Source organism: Erinaceus europaeus, chromosome 19 (genome assembly GCF_950295315.1).
Source record: "Erinaceus europaeus chromosome 19, mEriEur2.1, whole genome shotgun sequence".
NCBI classification, from domain to species: Eukaryota; Metazoa; Chordata; class Mammalia; order Eulipotyphla; family Erinaceidae; genus Erinaceus; species Erinaceus europaeus.
Genome location: NC_080180.1, coordinates 2,285,033 through 2,306,775, shown reverse-complemented (window position 1 = coordinate 2,306,775; position 21,743 = coordinate 2,285,033). Strand labels below are relative to the sequence as shown.

The window sequence follows — 21,743 nt, the reverse complement described above, 5'->3', positions numbered from 1 at the left end:
GGAAAAAAAAAAAAGCAGAGAGTCGGTCACGGTCCATCAGGGCAAGTGGGAGTGGAGGTCTGCAGGAGCCCGTGCACAGTGCTGCCGGCGTGGTCCCCGCTCACCTCAGCCTCTCCCTGCAGGTCCTTCTCCCTGTTCCGGCTCCCCTGCAGAGCCTGCTCAGTTCTGTGCGACTTCTGTTTCCACTCCTCCAAGCTCTGTTCTAGCTGCTGCTTCGCCGAGGTCACCTGAGAAGAGAACAGTCCCACCTCTCGTTCAGCGCTCTCAGGAAAACCGCATCGTCCACTTTCTCCATCGAGACGCGGGGCCGCCTCAGCTGGGGCCAGGGCTACCAAGCACTGGGGGGCAGCACGGACAGCAGAAAGGCTGGGCTCGGGACGAAGCCACCAAAGAGCTAGAAGTGGGGGCCGGGCGGCGGTGCGCCACGTTGAGCGTGAGCCCTGGAGCCCCACCTGCGGGGAGGGGAGGACGCTTCGCCGGCAGTGAGGCAGGTCTGCGGGTGTCTCTCTCTCCCTCTCTATCTGCCCCTTTCCCTCTCAGTTTCTTTCTGTCCTATCAAATAAAAAAGAAAGGAAGAATGATGATGATAATAAAGGGATTCATCATGTGGACACTGAGCCTACACTGATGGCAATAAAAAAAAAAATTAAAGAATAGAAAAGTAAATAAAATGATAATAAACAACAAACACACAAAAAAAATGTAGTGAGAGGAGAGAGGAGAGATTTATCACATACATGACAGGTAAAGAACCATCTGTACAAATGCTTCAGAAAGGACCAAGGGTGGCAGCAGGAGACTTCGTGGTGGGCAGGGGGAGGGGAGGGGCAGGCAGGGGGGAGGGACGGGGAGGAGGGAGGAGGGGAGGGCACGGCCCACCTTGTCCAGCTCTGCCTGCAGGCCATCGCGGCTACTCTTGGCCTGCTGCAGCTCCTGCGTGAGCCGGGCTTTCACCTGGGTGCCCTCCTGGGCCAGAGCCTGGAAGGCGCGCTGCTGACAGTTGAGTTCCTGCAAGGGGGGCCCCCATCAGACTGACGACAGTCTCTCCTCCTTATTGTTTGCACGTGATCAGAACACCCACTCAACTCCTGCTTCCGGTGGTGCTGGGGATCGAACCCAGCCCTGGGCCTCACCTGCTGAAACTCCTTCTCTTTCTCCTTGAGCTTCTGCTCCAGGGAACACCTGGCGCTCTCGGCGTTCTGCCGCTGACAGCTCAGGTCTTCTGTCAGCTTCCTCAGCTTCTGCTCCAGGGCCTCGCCCTAACAACAATGACAAAGACAGGCGGTGACCGGCCGGCGTCTCTGAGACCTGGTCCGGTGGGCACACCACCGAGACGCGCGCCTCCTAAAAGCGGGGTAGGGGCTGTGAGCCAAAGCCCGAAGCCCAAAGCCAGAGTGTCCATGCGGCGGCCGCGAAGCTCACATGTGGCCACCAGGCAAAGAGGCGAAGCGTCGTGATCTGTGCGAGGGAGGAGGAGGAGGAGGAGGAAGAGGAGAGAAACGAGGAGGCCTTCAGGGGGCACAGGCGGGGGACACAATAGAGCGCAGGTGTTGAAGGCGTGAGGACCCAGGTTCGAGTCTCTGGCCACCACCTGAAGGGGAGAAGTGTGGAGCTGCTGTGAAGCAGTGCTGTGCACAGGTGACTCTCCTGCTCTGTCTCTCCTGCTCTCATCCCCCAGCAAAACGGAAGGACGTGACTTGAAATCTCCAGAGGGGTCATGGCTCCCCAGAGCCTGTCCCCACCCAGAGAATGTTTCTCCTCCTTTCAGGCAGCGTCGAAATGATTTGCAAGATGTGAACATCATCAAGAATTTAAGATGCCCTTTCCAAAAAGCCAAGTTGAGCGAGTTGGGCGGTAGCGCAGCGGGTTAAGCGCACGTGGCGCGAAGCGCACGGACCGGCAAAAGGATCCCGGGTTCGAGCCCCTGGCTCCCCACCTGCAGGGGAGTCGATTCACAGGCGGTGAAGCAGGTCTGCAGGTGTCTGTCTTTCTCTCTCCCTCTCTGTCTTCCCCTCCTCTCATTTTCTCTGTCCTATTTAACAACAACATCAATAACAACAATAACTACAACAACAACAACAATTAAAAAAAGGGGGGGATGTGGTGCAAAGCACAAGGACCAGCGTAAGGATCCCGGTTCAAGCCCCCGGCTCCCCACCTGCAGGGCAGTCGCTTCACAGGCGGTGAAGCAGGTCTGCAGGTGTCTGTCTTTCTCTCCCCCTCTGTCTTCCCCTCCTCTCTCCATTTCTCTCTGTCCTATCCAACAACGAATGACATCATCAACAACAATAATAACCACAACAAGGGCAACAAAAGGGGGAAAAAAAATAGTCTCCAGCAGCGGTGGATTCATGTTGCAGGCTCCGAGCCCCAGCAAAAAAAAAAAAAAAAAGGGGGGGGGGACTAAATGGCCTTGAATCCCAAAGGGCTGAGAGTCAGTCCTCAGCACCTGCCCGCCACAGTGCACCCATCCTAACTCAGCCCAACAGAGTCGCCAGGGAGCCCGGGGTGGGGGGCGCGGCTGGGGGAGAGGCCTAGTCTAAAACAAGGCGGCCCCAATTAGGCAGCGACCCCGACACTCATTAGAGCCTCGTTTAGAGAGTCACCTGAGACCTGGGGGGAAGGTATCACCAGCATGGGCCCCTCAGCGGCGGACCTCTCCCTCCGGCACCAATTAGCAGCTCTCCGAGGTGCACAGAGCAGAAAGGCCTGCCGACACCAGGACCCAGGCGCAGAGCCGGGGTGGTGGGGGTGGAGGGTCTCAGGCTAGAACGGGGACGCTGGGGGTGCGGGGAGCTGGTCGTGTTCTCACACGGGCACCTACACTCCTAACTCTCACAGTGCTGTGGACCGTTGTCAGATCAACAGCAGGAAAGCACAGACGGAGTTTGGGACATGAGGCCCCAGCTGACCTGTCCTCTTGGACGGGAAGACACCTTTGTCATCACTTACTCTTCTGGCCTTTTAAATCCCCAAGGAAAAAGCTCACAGAGACAAACGTGTATGACGTTGCAGCGCGCAAGGACCCGGGTTCAAGCCCCAGTCCCCGCCTGCAGGGGGAAAGCTTCACGAGCGTTGAAGCAGGGCTGCAGGAGTCTCTCTCTCCTTCTCTGTCTCCTCCCCTCTCAATTTCTCTCTGTTGCTATCCAATAATAAATATAAGAAAATTAATTAAAAGATAAAAACAAAAGGAGAAAGAGAGAGATGTAGATGATGGATCCGACAAGGGAGCATTTCTTCCCCAGAGCCCTGCTCAGCTCTGGCGTGTGGTGGCCTCTGGGGGCCTCGGGCCCGAGTGTCTTTTGCGTGACCGCTAGGCCATCTCGCCAGCCCTTTGGCAGATGTTTCTGGAGTGTGTTGGCACATCCCGGGAGGCACTGAACAGCGCGCTAGGCAGGACTCCCAGCCCCAGGGGCGTGGGAGACCCCGTGGGCTAAGGCTCCTCGGGGAACAGCTAGGCTGGCACATGTGAGTGAGGCCACGGCTCCCTCTGCTGCCACGGCTGCGAACTGCGGCACCTTTCCAGGCAAGGCCCCGGGCACTGAGGGTGCTCTCAAGGCCAACAGCAGAGAGAGGGGTCTTCTATTTGGAATTTACATTTTAGTTCAATTGTTCAGTGTGGGTCTGATGTTACCCAGACACGGCCTGTGACCGCATGTGGCCACTAGGGGTCAGGAGTGCTCCACTGTACCCCAAACACCCTGCGCTGGGACCCGCCCTGTGCTGCTTGTGAAGTGTGGGCGCTGCACCCCAGCTCTGCCCAAGGCTGTGCGCACCCCAAGGCTTGAAAACACTGACAGCAGGGCTCCTTAGACGTCCTACAGAAGCTGCAGGTGGAGCACAAGGTCCCGGGTTCAAGCCCCCACTCCTCATCTGCTGGGGGAAAAGCTTCACGATCCGTGAAGCAAGTCTGCAGGTGTCTGTCTTTCTCTCCCCCTCTCTGTCTTCCCCTCCTCTCTCCATTTCTCTCTGTCCTATCCAACAACAACGACAACAACAATAAAACAACAAGGGCAACAAAAGAGAATAAATAAATATCTACTCTTCTGGGGGGTAGATAGCACAATATATACATATATATTTTTTAAAAACCCTATTTTTTAAATAGTGCACGTTCACTAAAGACTATGGAGTGGGTTCCAGCTAGATCAGCTCCACTTAACAGGTGAGGCTGACAGCAGACAGGGAGCAGACAGGCAGTGCAGGTGTGCTGGCCCCGGGCTCACTGTCTGTCACTGCATTAAAAGAGAGAGAGAGAGAGAGAGAGAGAGAGGGCCAGGGAGACAGCTCGGCACTATACTGAGCGGGGGCTGTATTGTTACGTGGAAATGTTATGCATGTACAAACTACTGTATGTTACTGTCAACTGTAAACCATTAATCCCCCAATAAAGAAATTTAAGAAATAAATTTCCAGCACAATTGTGCGTGTGTGTGTGTGTGTGTGTGTGTGTGTGTGTGTAGAGAGAGAGAGAGAGGGGAGAGAGAGATGGGGAAAGAGAGACGTCAAAAGAAGGGGCTTGGTGGTGGCACGCTCAGGCAAGCACATAGAGTACTAAGCCTAAGAACCTGGGTTTGAGTCCCGGCTCCCCACCTGCAGCGGGACGCTTCACAAGTGGCAAAGTAGGCCTGCAGGTGTCTGTCTCAGGTGTCTGTCTTTCTCTCTCTCTCTCCCTTCCTCTCCCCTCTCAATTTTCTGTCCTATCCATAAAAATAAAAAAAGTAATAATGGTGGTCTGGGAGGTGGCGCAGTGGATAAAGCGTCGGACTCTCAACCATGAGGTCCTGAGTTCAATCCCCGGCAGCATATGTACCAGGGTGATGCCTGGTTCTTTCTCTCTCCTCCTATGTTTCACATCAATAAGTAAATAAAATCTTTTAAAAATAATAATAATAAAGGAAAAAAAAATGACTGCCAAGAGCAGCGGATTCACAGTACTGGCACCGAGCCCCAGTGATAACCCGGGTGGCCAGAAAAAAAAGGAGAGAGAAGAAAATATAGCACAGATATGTTGGCGTCAAAGCAAAAGCAAGAAAAACCCTTCAGACAGAGCAGGCTGAAAGGCTCGGTATAAGCGGCGACCTTGGAGGGCCTTGGGAAGCCTGAGGACAGACAGGCACTTTCCGCAGCCCAGGGAAAGGCTCCCCCAGAGTCCAGACCTCTCCTAGCAAAGCTATGTCACCACCAGCCAGACACACAGCCACAGGTGCCCACTCTGCTTCGACCCACAGGACAGCGGGGGCCGGCCGGTGTCACTCAGCAGGGAAGGGGTGTTGACCCCAGACCTGACCCCTCGTCTACCAGTAGTTCTAAAAGGACTTTCTGGTTCAGCGGCGCCAACTCTGCCCACCGCACGGTCGCCGAGTCCACAGCGTGTTCTCACGGGGCCATGTGCCCTTCCCAAACGCCTGTGTGGACGCGCGCGCGCCTTCCAGAGAAGGAGTGAGGGGTCCGGTACCTTGGCTGAGGCCTGGTCCAGCTGGGCCGTGGTTCTGGTCACCTCGTCCTGGCGCTTACTCAGCAGTCTCTCCTTCTCCGTCAGCTCTGCCTTCACTTTCTCCAGCCGGACCTGGAGCTCTTGGCATTGACTCCCCTGGTTCTTCATTTCCTTTTCCTGTCCTTGCAGACATAGTTCCAGCTCTGTAATCTTGCTCCTGAGGTCTGAAACCACAAACACCACCTGTGCTTGAGCGACAGCATCCTCTCTCCCTCCCCCCTGCCCCCCACACCTGATTTCAGAAACTCAATTATTTTACTCGGCCCTGACATCTCTGGTGAGTTGAGTATAAGTCAGTTCTCATTAGACTCAAGCTACCTTAATTGGATTCTACTTCAGTGCTCGGTTGTGACTCGTATTCCAATATCCTGGAGGAAGCAGGAGAAATAAACGTCCCCATGTTTTCAGGGAGAAAGTGAGGGGGTGGGGACATCCTCCTGAAACCATGACCTGGAATTAGAAGGGGCATCCTGCTCCCGCCCCCATGAGGATGGCCATCTGGGTTGGCACCGACCCGCTCACGTCTGCCTTGTACCTGTGCAGACACGAGTGCCCAGCAGACAGGAGTCTCCTCCTGGACAGATTCCCTGGAGCTCCGTCTCCAGTAAGACCAGACTGGGGGCAGGGGACACACGGACACACACACACACACACACACACACACACACACACACACACACACACACGGCTAAAACGTGCAACGACTTTTTGGCACCCCCTCCCTGCAGAGACGCCGCCTTGGTTCCAGTGGCCTTGGCAGGGCGACAGCTCTCATCGGTGACACCGATGGTGGCTCTCAATCTGTCACACACTGGAAAGGGGTCCAGGTGCAGAGCAGATTCCAAAGCGCCACCTGGTCCCCTTGGCCGCCCACAGCAGCCAGCACAGTCGCCAAGGGGGAGGGTGTGCAGGGTCAGGGGTCTCCGAGGAGTCAGGGTGAGGAGGGGGCCGCCATCTGCTTCCAGTAGGACCGGTGAAGCCACCCTCAACCTCCAAGGGCTTCTGGGTACCAGCTTTAGAGCATGGGTTGAGGTGCATGGCAAAGCTCCACGGCTGGTGTCGTCAGAAAGCCAGGCTTGTGGCCCCGGCGGTGGCACACCTGGCTCCGTGCACACGTCGCGTGTGTGAGATCTCAGGACTGAGTCCCCACTCCCCTCCCGCAGGGGACGCTTCACAAGTGGTGAAGCAGGTCTGCTGCTTCCTTTTTTTTTGAACTGCCACCAGTGTTATCACCGGGGCTTGTTGCCTGCATAACAAATCTACGAATCCTAGTGGCTACTCTTCCCTCCTTTTTCCCTTCCTTCATTTCTCTCTCTCTCCTTTTATTTGATAGGACAGAGAGAAACTGAGAGAGGAGGGGAGAGAGACATCTGCAGACCTGCTTCACCATGAGGAGTGGGGGCTTGAAGCTGGGTCCTCACACCTATAATGTATGTGCTTAACCACGTATATCAGCCCCCTCAGGTATCTGTCTTTCTCTCTCTCCCCTCCCCTCAACTTCTGTCTTATCCAATAAAATAAAAAGAAAGTGGTCACCAGGAGCAGTGGACTCAGAGTGCTGGCACCGAGCCCCAGTGATAGACCCGGAGGCAGTTAAAGAGAGAGAGAGTTTTATAGCACCAACTGGCACCGTGGATGGGTCCTTCCTCTGGGACAAAGAGGGTCTGAAGTCAGCCAGGACCGACTAGATGTAGATCAGATTGCTGGATGATCTCAAATTTAAACTCCAGTTTAAGAAGTTATCTTGAGGGTAGAGGAGATAGTATAATGGTTATGCAAAAATGGTAATAATAATAATAATCAAATAAAAACCTATCACGCCCGAGGCTGCAAAGTCCCAGAGGTTCAGTATCACCTTAAGAAGTTATCTTACGAGAGGTGGATAAAGGGCTTGACTCTCAAGCATGAGGTCCTGAGTTCAAGCCCCGGCAGCACATGTACCAGAGTGATGTCTGGTTCTTTCTCTCTCTCCTCCTATCTTTCTCATCAATAAATAAATAAAAAAATCTAATAAAAAAAAAAAAGGTTATCTTGAGGGCTAGGGACATACCTTGGTGTTTGAGCAAGGACTCACACGGCTGAGGACCCAGAGGCCACTAGCTCGATGGCCAGAGCTGAGCAGTGCCCTGGTAAAAGTGCTCCTGTGATGTTTTTAATATTGATTTATTTTCCCTTTTGTCGCCCTTGTTTTTATTGTTGTTGTTATTGATGTCGTCACTGTTGGACAGGACAGAGAGAAATGGAGAGAGGAGGGGAAGACAGAGGGGGAAAGAAAGACAGACACCTGCAGACCTGCTTCACCGCCTGGGAAGCGACTCCCCTGCAGCTGGGGAGCCAGGGGCTCGAACCGGGATCCTCACACCGGTCCCTGTGCTTTGTACCACGTGCGCTTAACCCGCTGTGCTACCATCTGACTCCTAGTGTTCCTTTAATTTTTAAGTTTTAAATGAAGTGATTAAATTGTTTTAAAATACTGACTTATTAATTCCCACCAGAGCGTCTACAGAGAGAGATCAGAGCCCCATTCAGCTCAGGCGAGGGCGAGGGTGATGATGGTGGGGAGAGAGGCCTGGGGACTAAGGCGCGCACTATGGTGAGCTACCCCTGTACTCTTTCCCCGGCCCGAATCAATCAAATTAAAATGAATGAACAGGTGAGTGAAAGCAGCAGCGGGAGCTCTTCTAAGGGAGCCAAGTCACCTTGATTTTGGGCCTTTAGCTGATCCGCAGCCTGGGAGCTGCTGGTGCTGTCACGGAAGCTGCCGTTGGCGTCTCTCTTGCCCGTCCTCAAAGCCGACCGGCCTGGAGTGGCCTCCCACTCCCGAGGGGCGTCTCTCCTCAGCGGGGTCCTCTGGGCGCTGGAGGAGACACGGCCCGGGGTCTGCTCCTGCTGCCACGGGAACACAGACGACGAGGCCTGGTGGCGGGCGATGTCCCGGTGGTTCCTGGTGCCGGGGGCCCGCGGCGGGCTGGCTCTCTGTGAGGAGGGGAGCCGCTCAGGGCCCTGACACTCGCACCCCAGACCAGCAGGGAGCCATCGGCACCGAGGGCGTCTCCCGACCGTCAGCTCAGCCACCGAAGGCCGAAGCCGGTCCCAGCTGAGGCCCACGGGGCCGCCAGGGGCTCCCCTTCCGGATCTGCTCCGAAGCCCCGGCAGAAGTTTCCGGAGCCGCCTGCAGATGCTCCCTGCGCTCGGAGACCCGCGTCCCCTCGCCCACCGACCCCATGGCAACGAGAGGAGAGCCCCACGTCCCAGCCATCCGCCCCTGCAGACTGAAGAGAGACGGAAGGAGCCGTGGTGGCCGCTGCCCCCCACCCACAGTCACTCACTCTAGGGGGACACCAGCCCTGGGCACCGCAGCCCACGACGCGCCCAGAAGATGCTTGCCCCTTTCACACAGGCTAAAGGCAGCTCCGTCACAGCTCTGACGGGGGGGGGACCTTTCCCTCCTCTGTGTTGATGGCATGGCCACCCATTTAACCCTCAGCTGTCTCGTTCCTCATTAATGTCCTACGTTTCACAGACGTGCGTCACTGAGGGCCAAAGCTGGAGTTGCCTTTGCTACCGCTTTATTAGAGAATAGCATCGCTGGGGCCCGGTGGTGGTGCACCTGGCTGAGAGCATGTTACCATGCACAAGGGCCCAGGTTCGAACCCCCAGACCCCACCTGGGGGAGGGGGAAGGTCTGTGAGTGGTGAAGCAGGGCTGCAGGTGTCTGTCTCTCTCTTCCTCTCTATCTCCCCCTACCCTCTCGACTTCTGGCTGTCTCTATCCAATAAATAAATGAGGATAAAAAAGAAAGGAAAGGGGGGTCGGGCGGTGGCGCAAAGCGCAGGGACCGGCGTCAGGATCCCGGTTCGAGCCCCGGCTCCCCACCTGCAGGGGAGCCGCTTCCCAGGCGGTGAAGCAGGTCTGCAGGTGTCTGTCTTTCTCTCCCCCTCTCTGTCTTCCCCTCCTCTCTCCATTTCTCTCTGTCCTATCCAACAACGAATTGCGTCAACAAGGGCAATAATAATAACCACAACGAAGCTACAACAAGGGCAACAAAAGGGGAAAAAAAAATGGCCTCCAGGAGCGGTGGATTCATGGTGCAGGCACCGAGCCCAGCAATAACCCTGGAGGAGGAAGAAAAAAAACAAACAAAGAAAGGAAAGGGAGGATGGGAGGAAGGGAGGCAGGGAGGACATCCCATGAGCAGAAGTGAAGAAAAGCAGATGCCCGTGGAACCAGGTTCTGTGGAGTCCAAGCGATTGGTGAAAACCTGCACCGGACGCTGGAACGGCACTGAGCACGTCTCTCGGCCATTTCTTTTGCTCATCTGCCCACATCACAGGAGAGCTGAAACGGACGGCCGGGGAGCCCAGGTCCTCTGTTCTCTCCGTGTTAGCGAAAGCATCAGCTCTCCCTAAGACCCGTTTTCCTCAGACCTTGTTCTCGATCAAGCCAACCGCGTGCTTTCACGAGCCCCCGAGTTCACTCACTTTAGCCTGCGGGACTTTGACTTCTGCCTCTAATCTCTTCCGGGCTTCAACTTCTTTCTGGTATTTTTCCTGGAGCTCTTCATACTTGGAGCCTAAACACGAACAACGGTGCGGTTTTACTTCACTTGCTAATGTCACGGAGGCACTGACAGACGGACAGCCGTCAGTCAGCACGGCGCTGAAGTCTGACTTACAGACTAGGGTCTCAGAATACCAGGTGACCTCACTCGTGTCGGGGGCGCATTTAGGAAACAGAGCCGAGGAACAGACAGGGTGAGACACCAGTTAAGTTCTCAGATCTGAGGATTCTGACGGAGGAGAGAGAGGAGGGCTTGGCAGACAGGTGAGGGAGCTGTTCCCTTCAGGGGAGGGAAACGGTGCTTGGTGGGTGAGGTGTGCGGAACATTCTTAGGGAAGAGGTGAGACACCGACCGTCCCCTGTGCGATCGGCTTTGAATTACACGGCAGAAGCTGGGCCTGGGAGGTTGCTCACGGCACTGACCATGCACTGCCTTTTAGAAACAAGGGCAAATTTGAACAGCTGGAAGAAAATAACTTAGGATGAGATGCTAGGAACTGTTGACTTGATACCAGATAAATATATCTGGGGGCGGGGATCTTCTTTGATATAGAAAAGCATTTTGGCTGGGACAACAAGACAGTGACCAAATTATTCAAACAAACCAAATACATAAAACATAGGTGTTTTAAATATTCTCATATGGGTTTACTTTTTTTTAAGTATTTATTTATTTATTCTCTTTCGTTTGCCCTTGTTGTTTTATTGTTGTAGTTATTATTGTTGTCGTCGTTGGATAGGACAGAGAGAAGTGGAGAGAGGAGGGGAAGACAGAGAGGGGGAGAGAAAGACAAACACCTGCAGACCTGCTTCACCGCCTGTGAAGCGACTCCCCTGCAGGTGGGGAGCCGGGGGCTCGAACCGGGATCCTTACGCCACGTGCGCTACGTGCGCTTAACCCACTTTGCGCCACGTGCGCTTAACCCACTGCGCTACCGCCCGACTCCCATGGGTTTACTTTCTAAAGCATCCTGGGCAGGGGTAGAGAGCATAATGGTTATGCAAAGAGCCTCTTATACCCCAGGCTCCAAAGTCCCAGGTTCAATCCCCAACACCACCATAAGCCAGAGCTGAGCAGGGCTCAGGTAAAGTAAAAGAACCCCACCCCACCTCACCCCCTAGAAAAAAGACAGTTTTAGGGGCCAGGCGGTGGTGCGCCAGGTTAAGTGCTCACATTACAGTGTAAAGGACCAGGGTACAAGCCCCCCGCTCCCCACCTGCTGGGGAGAAGCTTCATAGTGATGTGGGGCTACCGGAGTCTGTCTCTCCCTCCCTTATCTCCCCCTCCCCTCTCAATTCCTTTCTGTCTCTATCCAGTAGTAAATAAATAAAAACATTTGAAAATAATACACAATCTGTGTAGGAAAAAAAAGTGATAAACATTAATAAAAATCACTTGAAATTTAAATTAAGTAAATAAACGAAGCATACCCCAGCTAAGTAGGCCACCTGACCGGTGTGTTTGATTTGAAGCGGACCACCCGGGCTCAACTTGCCCCCTACCACAACGGGGACATTTCGGGGCGCTGAGGCATCTTTCCCTTTCGATCTCTGTCTCACTCTCTTTATCTGACAAAGCCATCCCAGGGCAATAAAGCCTCTGTGACCAAAAAAAAAAAAAAAAAGGGAAATGTTCAGAGACATACACTGATGGGGCTCGGCAGCGGCGCAGCTGGTAAAGCGCACACACTGCAGTTCACAAGGCCCCGGGTTCAAGTCCCCCGGCCCCAAGCTGCAGGGTGGAAGCTTGACAAGTGGGGAAGTAGGGCTGCAATGTCTCTCACCCCCTCCACACCTGCCCTTCTCTCTCAATTTCTCTATCTCTCTATCCAAAATAAATAAATCAATAACATGAAAGAAGAAGGGTGTTGATGTCACCAGTCTGCATGTCTGGTTAACACCCAGCTGAGAAATCAAACTGTCCCTTGAATCAATTCATCTCCGACCAAAGAAAAACCCAAGTAGGACATCCCATTCTGGAAAGGAAAAAAAAAAGAATCCTTACCATGGTAATACTGGCTCGGTGTTAACGGGGTTGCGAGCAGTTTTTGGGGTGTGCCGCCTGGGTTCTGAGAAGCGTCTGCTGACTGTTGGCTTCTCTCGAGCTCAGATTTACACCTGTCAGCAAAGGGCCACGGGAGACACAGGTCACAGCAGGATACTCAGTTCGACACCTTGCCTCCCCCAGTGAATATCCTGCCCAAGTCAAGGTGAAGTGAAGGCACCGGGGGACCGACAGATGCCCCGCCATTAACCATGCGTGAAGACGGGGGCCACGACCCCCATAGTACATGGGGGCCACGCATGGCACCAGGAGAAGCTTCACGAATGATGGAGCCATGCTGCCCTGTCTCCTTTTCTGTCTCTCTTCCTGTGTCTTTTCCCATCTGGAATTTCATTTTGAAAGGTTTGATGTCTTTAATAATGACACACAGGGAGAGCAAGCAGCAGCCATCACTGCTAGTACATGCACTGCAGGGGATCTAACTCTGAACCTCATACTTGAGAGTCCAACACTTTATCCACTGTGCCACCTGCCAGAACACCTATCTGGATTTTTTTTTAAAATATATCTTTACTTATTGAATAGAGACAGCCAGAAATTAAGAGGAAGGTAGGAGATAGAAAGGGAGAGAGACAGAGAGACACCTGCAGCCCTGCTTCACCACTTGTGAAGCTTTCCCCCTGCATGTGGGGACCAGGGGCTCGAACCTGGGTCCTTGCGCGCTGTAACATGTGCGTTCAACCAGGTGTGCCACCACCTGAACCCGGACCTATCTGGAATTTTACAGGAAGGAAGGAAGGAAGGAAAGATCAGTCTACCAGTAACAGAATCAAGGTAGCTTAAGCTGGTGGCGGGAGTGGTGTGCTGACACCTATCACAGGAAGATAAGAAATGGTAGACCTATGAGGGTAGGTAGCATGATGGTTATGCAAATAGACTCTCATGCCTGAGGCTCCAAAGTTCAATCCCCAGCACCACCATAAACCAGAGCTGAGTAGTGTTCTGGTAAAAAAAAATAATAATAATTAATTAATTAAAAAAGAAATTAAAGAGAAAGAGAGGAAGAGAGAGGGAGAGAAGAAAGAAATTATAGACTTGTGATAACATCATTATTTCCCCCAATAAGGTGATCTGAAAAATCTATAAAGGCAGGGTGGGGGTAGATAGCATGATGGTTATGCAAAGAGACTCTCATGCTCTGAAGCTCCAAAGTCCCAGGTTCAATCCCCCCGCACCACCATAAGCCAGAGCTGAGCAGTGCTCTGGTGTTTCTCTCTCTGCATCTCTCCCAAAAATTAAATTAAATTAAAAAGTAATAAATAAATAAATGGAAAAGCTAGGGCTGGAAAAGGCGTCCACCACTGCGTCTGCAGAGTGCCCACAGCCCAGATGCTGCCCAGCAGTGGGGCTCCACGCAGGTCTCTGATGTCACTGCTGTAGACACAGAAACGCACTGAAGACCGTCACTGCTGTGCCCAGGCTGTGAGCCGCGGGCACTCTACAGAAGCCAAGGGCACAGGAGCGCTAGGTAGCTGGTTCCAGCCCTCCCCGGATGGGAGGAGCAGAGCCCCGAGCAGAGCCAACTCTTGCATTCCAGCTCATGGCAGGAGCACACAATCCAGTGTGTTTCCCGTTGTTGAGATTGGGGCGTTTCATGCCAGGGCTTCATTTATCCAGGCATTTCCAAAAGTCTGTCATTCCAACTCCAACCCACGGCGGTCCTAATGACAAAAGTGGCTGATGCAGTAGCTCCCAGACCCTCGCAGGAAACCTTCATGACTCCACCTGGGGTGCATGGAGCTGGCGGCTGCCCTAGCAGGTGCCGGGGAGCAGAAACCCAGGGCTAGCGGCTGCTGAGTCCACAGGGGATCCCCGCAGAGCCAGGGGCTCCTTCCCTCTGGACTCCACGTGAATCCAGTGAGACAGGGGAGCTCTGGCCACACCTGCAGCCCAGGTGGGAGACCCCACACCCGGCTGGCGCCTGGGGAAGCACCTTGGGTGCTGTGGTGTCTCTCCCTCTGAAAGACTTGAGCTGTTTCCTACTGGGTTTAACTACCTGCAGCTGTCAGGACTCGAGCTCTGATCAACACTTCAGAGGGCTCAACCCAGTGGGGACTTTCCTGAGGAAACCTAAAATCAAGCTCCCACACCTCAAAGGTCTGCCGAGAACTCACAAACAAATTCAAGTTGTTACAGTCTATAGGTTTTTTTTTTTAATTTATTTTTAATACCTTTATTTTTTTTAAAAAACACTAATTTTTAAATTATTTATTTTCCCTTTTGTTGCCCTTATTTTATTGTTTTTGTAGTTATTATTGTTGTTGTTGATGTCATTGTTGTTGGATAAGACACCTGCAGACCTGCTTCACCGCCTGTGAAGCGACTCCCCTGCAGGTGGGGAGCCGGGGGCTCGAACCGGGATCCTTACGCCGGTCCTTGCGCTTTGCACCATGTGCACTTAACCTGCTGCGCTACCGCCTGACTCCCTACTCGAGAATTTTTGTAGCTGAGCTTCAGTAGATTATAAACATCTATATCCACATCATAGATAAGATTCTTAGACCAGGGCTGGGGAGGCAGCATAAGGGTTCTGCAAAAGACACTGATGCCTGAGGCTCTGAGGTCCCAGGTTCAGTCCCCAGCACCACCATCAGCCAGAGCTGAGCAGGGCTCTGGTCTCTCTGCCTCTGTATCTTTCTCTCTGTATCTCTAACTAAAAAAAAAAAAAAAAAAAAAAAAAGATGAAATTAAATATTTTTTTATAAAAAGTTTTTAAACTAAATGCAATGACAGAACCAAGGTCTGTATGGAAGTAAACTGTCAATGAGCATGAACCTTCCTCAGCCCCGGAGGGCGGCGCGCAGGCACTCACCTCTTCAGCTCCTGCTCCAGCTGCTCTATCTGCTTTCTGCTTGAGTTCAGCTGCCCTTCCTGGAAGTTCACCTGCGACTCCTTGACCTGAAGCTCGTGCGAGATCTTCTGCCTCGCCTTCTCCAGGTTCTCACAGGCCTCCGCCAGGCTCTGGTTCTCCCTCCTCAGGCTGACGCCCTCGCTCTTCTCATCCTCAACCTGAGGGTGAGGGCAGAGGGGAGCCCGTTCAGGAGGGAGCAGGCAGGCCTCTTACTGGCCCCGACTCGGCCCTTAACTCTGCGTGGGACTGAGAGCGACACAACTGGCGTCCCGCGACAAGGCTGTACTCATCCAGTGAGCTCTCACGGTACAGGAAATGAAGATGCCCACTGGCTGGCTTTGTTGTTGTTGTTCCTCTTCTTCTTTTTTGCCTCCAGGGTCATAGTGGGGGCTCAGTGCCTGCACTACGAAGCCACTCCTGGATGGCTCCTGCGGCCATTTTTTTTCCCCCATATCGTTGTGGTTGTTGCTGTTGTTGTTGGACAGGACAGAGAGAAATGGAGCGAGGAGGGGAAGACAGAGAGGGGAAGAGACAGACAGACACCTGCAGACCTGCTTCACCGCCTGCGAAGCAACCCCTCTCCCCCAGCAAGTGGGGAGCCGGGGACTTGAACCCGGGTCCTTGCACCAGTCCTTGTGCTTTGCGCCATGTACACTTAACCCGGTGTGCTGGTTTTTGTGGCACTTGGGGCCTGGAGCATGTCTGACTTCAGTGCTCCTGGGGCCCACTTTTTCCTTTTAGATAGAGAAACAGAAAGAGAGAAGAGAGAGAGAGAGAGAGAGAGAGAGAGAGAGTGGAAGAGAGAGAGATCACAGCACAAGTCTGTCACCCACAGATCTTCCCCTGGTGCTGTGGTGTTCCCATGTAGGACCTGAACCCAGGCCCTGTCACCTGGTAAGCCATCGCAAGTGAGCTCATCTCTGAGATGCCCACTCTTGAAGCTGGGGCGGCACCCGGAGGCCCATTCTCACTGCCTGCTGCGCCGGGAGCCCAGGGCAGAGCCAGGCACAGCATCAGGGAGTGAGTAGCCGCACATCACTCGCCTTCGGTGCAGGCTACGCACAGGCATCCGAGGAAGCGAGTCTGCCGGACGTTTCCAGCACAACGGTCAAAACCGGGGCACGTGGGGTCCCTCAGCCACTCTGGGGCTGGGCTGCTAACAGCAATCTCCTCCAGAAACAAACAAGCAGAGGCAGGACAGCACAGCTCCCTCCCCAGGCAGGGCAGGGGCACGAGGGGAAGGGCCGTGGAGGCTCTCCTCCCCTCCATGGAGAAGAGGCCTGGGGCTCCCAGACAGGCAAACTCTCCAAAGTGCTCTGCTCAGAAATGCAGAGCTCCCACATGGCACCACAGAGCCCAGCCCCAGTCCCAGAGGAGGCTGCCAGGGCACTCAGTGAGCCCAGGCCTCGGCAGCTGAGCAAAGGTGATGGGGACAGGGGCCACAGAGAAAAGGAGCCAGGGAGGGGGCTCAGTGGGAGAGCCGGAGATGAAGCCCTGAGTTCTACCACCGGCACGGAACATAAACTAAGCTGGACTGAAGTGAGTAAGATGGGTGAGTACGCGAGGGGTCCTGGGTTCACTCCCTGGCACCACCATTAGCCACAGCCGAGCAATGGGCCGTTTGCTCTCTCCCTCCCTCTCCATAAATAAGTGTTTATTAAACAGATAGCACGGCTCAAGAGGAGAGGAAGTGACTGGCACCACAGACAGCAGAACCAACTGATTTAAACCCCAAGGTACAGGGGCAGGCCAGGCAGAATACAGGCTAGTTGGGGACAGATCAGGCAGGGACAGGCAGCGGACGGGGCCAGGTAGGGGACGGGGCTGGCAGGGGGCAGGCAGGCAGGGGGCAGGCAGGCAGGGGACAGGCCGGCAGGGAATAGGACAGGCAGGGGACGGGGCAGGCAGGGGATGGGCCAGGCAGGGGACAGGCCAGGCAGGGGACAGGCCAGGCAGGGAATAGGACAGGCAGGGGACGGGGCAGGCAGGGGATGGGCCAGGACAGGCAGGGGACAGGCCAGGCAGGGGGCAGGCCGGCAGGGAACAGGCCAGTCAGGGGACAGGCAGGGTACAGGGCAGGCAGGGGACAGGCCGGCAGGGAATAGGACAGGCAGGGGACGGGGCAGGCAGGGGACGGGGCAGGCAGGGGACAGGCCAGGCAGGGGATGGGGCCAGTCAGGGGGCAGGCCGGCAGGGAACAGGCCAGTCAGGGGACAGGCAGGGTACAGGGCAGGCAGGGGGCAGGCAGGCAGGGGACTGGCCAGGCAGGGGACGGGGCAGGCAGGGGACAGGCCAGACAGGGGACGGGGCAGGCAGGGGACAGGCCAGGCAGGCGATGGGGTAGGCAGGGGACAGGCCAGGCAGGGGATAAGCAGGCAGGGGGCAGGCCAGGCAGGGGACGGGGCCAGGCAGGGGATGGGGCCAGGCAAGGGACAGGGCCAGTCAGGGTGCCGGCCTGCAGGGAACAGGCCAGTCACGGGTCAGGCAGGGTACAGGGCAGGCAGGGGGCAGGCTGGCAGGGGACTGGCCAGGCAGAGGATAGGCCAGGCAGGGGACGGGGCAGGCAGGGGACAGGCCAGGCAGGGGACATGCCAGTCAAGGAACTGGCCATGCAGGGGGCAGGCCAGGCAGGGGCCAGCCAGGCATCAGGACCAGGCAGGCAGGGCCCAGGCAGGCATCAGGGCAAGGCAGGGCCAGGCAGGGGCCAGGCATCAGGGCCAGGCAGGCAGGCAGGGCTGTGTAGTACCTTCTGCTTCTGCTTCTGTAGGGCCGCCTCCAGCGTCTCCAGCTGGAACTGCCGCTGCTGCCTCTCCTTCTTCAGCCTGTCCAGCTGCCCCTCGAGCTCCTGCACCTTCTGCAGCGCCCGGCCGGACAGGCTGTCCTTCCATTCCTCCACGGCCCAGCTCATGGCGCTCCCGTGCCTGCTGCCAGCATGGACCAGTCAGCTGAAAAGAAGCACCGGCCCCTCAGTCCTGAAATTCAGCCTGGGAGGCGGCCAGCTCAGAGCTAAGCTTTGGAGGGGCCATCTGTCCTCTCCACCTTTTGGGGGAGACCCCCTAACCCCGCTGACCAAGCACGGCAGGTCCCCAGGTGGCACTGCTTCACTGATCTCCTTTGGAAGTGTAACAAGAGTGACGGGACCTCAAGTCACTGAAGGACCTGCTTTTGCTCCAGTCCCCTGGCTGGAAGGTCCCATGTCCGGAATCCTGAGGGGAGCCTGACTTGGGGACTCACGGCACCTGCAGGCCTTGCACCCCCTAGTTCTCGATTGTTTTGATTTGGTTTCATTGCCAACAGGGTTATTGCTGGGACGGACACACACACACACACACACACACACACACACACACACACAGGCTCAGGGCTTGAACCCGCATCCACGTCTATGACACTATGTGCCCTCAAGCAGGCACACCACTGCCAGGCCCCCTCTCCGTTGTTGCGTTTCTGTGATTCCTGCTGCTGCGGCTTTTCTACCATTCCGCTTGTTTTCATTCTGTGAAACTGTTTTAATGTAAAGTTCAGAGGACACTGCAGAGGCACCCTCTCCCCTCTGCAGGAGGCCAGCACCCCCACACACACCTTTTGTCCCTCTTCCTCGGGAACCCCATCGCTGAGCTCCACCACCTGGCCCGTCTCCTAGTGGTGTGTCCCAAGGTGGCTATGCTGTGTGTGGTTAGTGAGCAGGTGAGTGAGCGAGCCGACGGCGGGGCCCTGTGTGCGTCAATGCAAAGCACCGGGGGCTCAAGTCCCTGCTCAAAAACAGGGAGTAAGGGTGGCCAGCTTCCTCAGCCTTCACTGGTGTGGCCTGCTGTCTTTCTGTGGGCGCTGGCGAGTCAGGGCGAAGGGTGCAACGTCCTCAGCCACATCTGGGAAGGCTGAATCAGCCGGCAGAACAGAGAGGCAAACGGCCCCTCTGCCTTGAGAACCTCACTGAGGAGAGAAAGGCATCCACAGCCCAGTTGTTCTGGCAACAGAATAGTTCTCCCTTCTGTGCTAGATGAAGTTCACAGTCATTGTGGGGAATATGCCAATTAAAAAAAAAGGGGGTGGGTGGTGGGGCACCTGGCTAAGCACACAGATTACAGTGCACAAGGACCCAGGTTCAAGCCCCTGGTCCCCACCTGCAGGGGCAAAGCAGTGGTGAAGGAGGGCTGCAGGTGTCTCTCTGTCTCTCCCCTACCTCTCAATTTCTTTTTCTATGCAATATGTAAATAAATAAAATATATATTTTAAAATAATGGAATAGCAGGGAATCGGCGGTAGCGCAGCAGGTTAAGCGCATGTAGTGAGAAGCACAAGGACCTGCGTAAGAATCTCGGTTCGAGCCCCCGGCTCCCCACCTGCAGGGGAGTCGCTTCACAGGTGGTGAAGCAGGTCTACAGGTGTCTGTCTTTCTCTCCCCCTCTCTGTCTTCCCCATCTCTCTCCATTTCTCTCTGTCCTATCCAACAACGACATCAACAATAACAACAATAACTACCACAGTAAAAAAAAAAAAAAAAAAGGACAACAAAAAGAAATAAATATTTAAAAAAAAAAAAAAAATTAAATAAAGGAATAGCAAATAGCTAATGGAAGGACCAAGAACGGTAAGAAGAGTTTCGAGGAAAGACCCAGGGTCACACCTGAGCTGGGCATCAAGCCTTGGAAAGCTCAGCTCTGAGGACACAGCATCTTCACCCCCAGGCCAGTGCGTCCAAGCTCCCCCGCGGGTGTCTGCACTGCCCCGAGAGCCGCCTCTCTCCGTCCAGCCCGGGAGTAACTGCGCTGACCCTGCCAGCCGACCCCTGAAGCTGGCCATGAGGACAGCCGAGGAGGGAGGGAGCGATCTCAAGGTAAGGCAGAGAGGGGTGAAAGAAAAGAGCACAGAGATAGGCCGGCGAGTACGTCGACCTTCCATAACCTCAGAGACAGCTGTGAAGACGGCTGGAAGCAGCCGCCAGACCCAAGCCGGCCGGGGTAAGCGGGGGCTTCTGCTCAACTAAAGCATCGTCCAGAGATAATCTGCATGGAGTCCCGGGGGGATGAAAAGACAAAGACAGGGAGTCGGGCGGTGGCGCAGCGGGTTAAGCGCACGTGGCACGAAGCACAAGGACCGGCGTGAGGATCCAGGTTCGAGCCCCCGGCTCCCCACCTGCAGGGGAGTCGCTTCCCAGGCGGTGAAGCAGGTCTGCAGGTGTCTGTCTTTCTCTCCCCCTCTCTGTCTTCCCCTCCTCTCTCCATTTCTCTCTGTCCTGTCCAACAACAACAACATCAATCATAACTACAACAATAAAACAACAAGGACAACAAAAGGGAATCAATAAATATTTAAAAAAAAAAAGAAAGGAAGGAAGGAAGGAAGGAAGGGTGGGAGGGAGGGAGGGAGGGAGGAAGGAAGGACAAAGACAGCCAAGCATCACAAGCAGTGAGCCAGGCAGAGCACAGCGTGTGCCTGTCAGGGACGGGACGGGACGGGGTGGTGGAGTCTCTAGAAGGAAGCAGAGAACGGCTGCCTCACCTACCACCTAGAGAGGCGTCTCCAAGCTGGAAAGAGATCTCTGTTAGCAAGCCTCAGGCCCAAGGCATCTGGCTCTTGTGACATGGGGAGTGGCATTCTCCCTGGAGCTGGGGGTCCCCTGTCATCCCCCCACTGCTGGCCCTGGGTGTCCCCACGTGCAGCGGCACAGAGACTCCGGCTTCCGCGGGGAGACCAACGGGGGTGGGTGCTGGCAGGTGGGGCCCCCGGTCTGCAAGGCAGCCTCTCAACGAGGCTCACTGTTCTGTGGGGGCCCATGCTGGGTCTCTGTGCTGGGATCAGCTCCTCGCTCAGCCCGTCCCCGGACAGAAGACCCCCAGGGGACGGACGCACCTGCCAACACCCATGCCCGGCGGAGAAGCAGGGACAGAAGCCAGCACGCCCACCTTCTGCTCCCCAAAAGAGAATTTGGGTCCAGGCTCCCAGAGGGGGAGACAAGTTAGGGGGGAGGTGACCAGAGGACTCTGCACCCCTGACTCCATCAAGACCTGGAGAGAGAAGAAGAAGAAGAAAAGGAAAGACATCTGCAAGTAAGTAGCCACAGGTGTGGGTGTGGCTTAGAGAGGAAGGCAGGACCAGAGGGAAAAAAAAATGGAAAAATATATATAATATAGACACTTATGGAAATAATAGTCAACCCATAGCTGTGGTTTGGGACAATCCCTGCAGTTGCCAACGGAGGGGATGGAGACGGTTTGGAATTATAGCCCAGTTATTATAGCCCGTAATTTTGTCAAGTCAATATTAAATCACTAATTAAAAAGGAAAAACTGTAAGAAATCAAAGAGAGAGCCCCGGAGAGATGTGGGGCTACCCCCAGCACCGGGTCAGCATGGAAGCCCCTCACCCGCCACCAGGACGACCCCGGGGACGCCGGCCCACCCCGCGCCCCGCGCCCCGCGCCCCGCGCCCCGCACCCCGCACCGCTCACCTCGCCCGCGGGGCCCGAAACCCTGCGGCCCGGTCGGCCCGAGTCCCGATTCAAACTGCCCGCCGCCGCCGCTGCTGCCCCGCTCCCCGCGCCGCTTCCGGCCCCGCCCCCTGGGAGCGCGAGCCCATTGGCTCCTGGCGGCCCCGCGAGCCAGCACGCTCCGCCCCCCGCGGGCCGGGGGCCAATCCGCTTCCGCCTCCGCGAGCGGCCGCACTGATTGGGTATTTCGGATGGATTTAAAAAATGACGCGGGGCGGAGGCGGCGCGCGTGGTGGGGGCGTGGAGCGGCGGGCCTGCGGGTGCGGATGGGCGGGGCCTG

At 55.4% G+C, this 21,743-nt stretch overlaps 1 protein-coding gene across 5 annotated transcripts in view; it reads right to left on the bottom strand.

Annotated features, from left to right (window-relative positions):
- The window catches only part of CENPF (centromere protein F), a 46,316-nt gene extending 24,809 nt beyond the window's left edge, over positions 1 to 21,507 (bottom strand). For all 5 annotated transcript variants that reach the window (XM_060178431.1, XM_060178434.1, XM_060178432.1 and 2 more), the window contains exons 1-10: positions 21,425 to 21,507; positions 17,720 to 17,918; positions 14,935 to 15,131; positions 12,063 to 12,175; positions 9,979 to 10,070; positions 8,197 to 8,473; positions 5,459 to 5,661; positions 1,134 to 1,259; positions 880 to 1,008; positions 105 to 227 (exon numbers count right to left, since the gene is read on the bottom strand). In XM_060178431.1, coding sequence (XP_060034414.1) covers positions 105 to 227; positions 880 to 1,008; positions 1,134 to 1,259; positions 5,459 to 5,661; positions 8,197 to 8,473; positions 9,979 to 10,070; positions 12,063 to 12,175; positions 14,935 to 15,131; positions 17,720 to 17,881 — 1,422 coding nt within the window. In that variant the 5' untranslated portion in view covers positions 17,882 to 17,918; positions 21,425 to 21,507. The remainder of the gene's footprint in view (positions 1 to 104; positions 228 to 879; positions 1,009 to 1,133; positions 1,260 to 5,458; positions 5,662 to 8,196; positions 8,474 to 9,978; positions 10,071 to 12,062; positions 12,176 to 14,934; positions 15,132 to 17,719; positions 17,919 to 21,424) is intronic.
- Between the last annotated feature and the right edge of the window lie 236 nt (positions 21,508 to 21,743).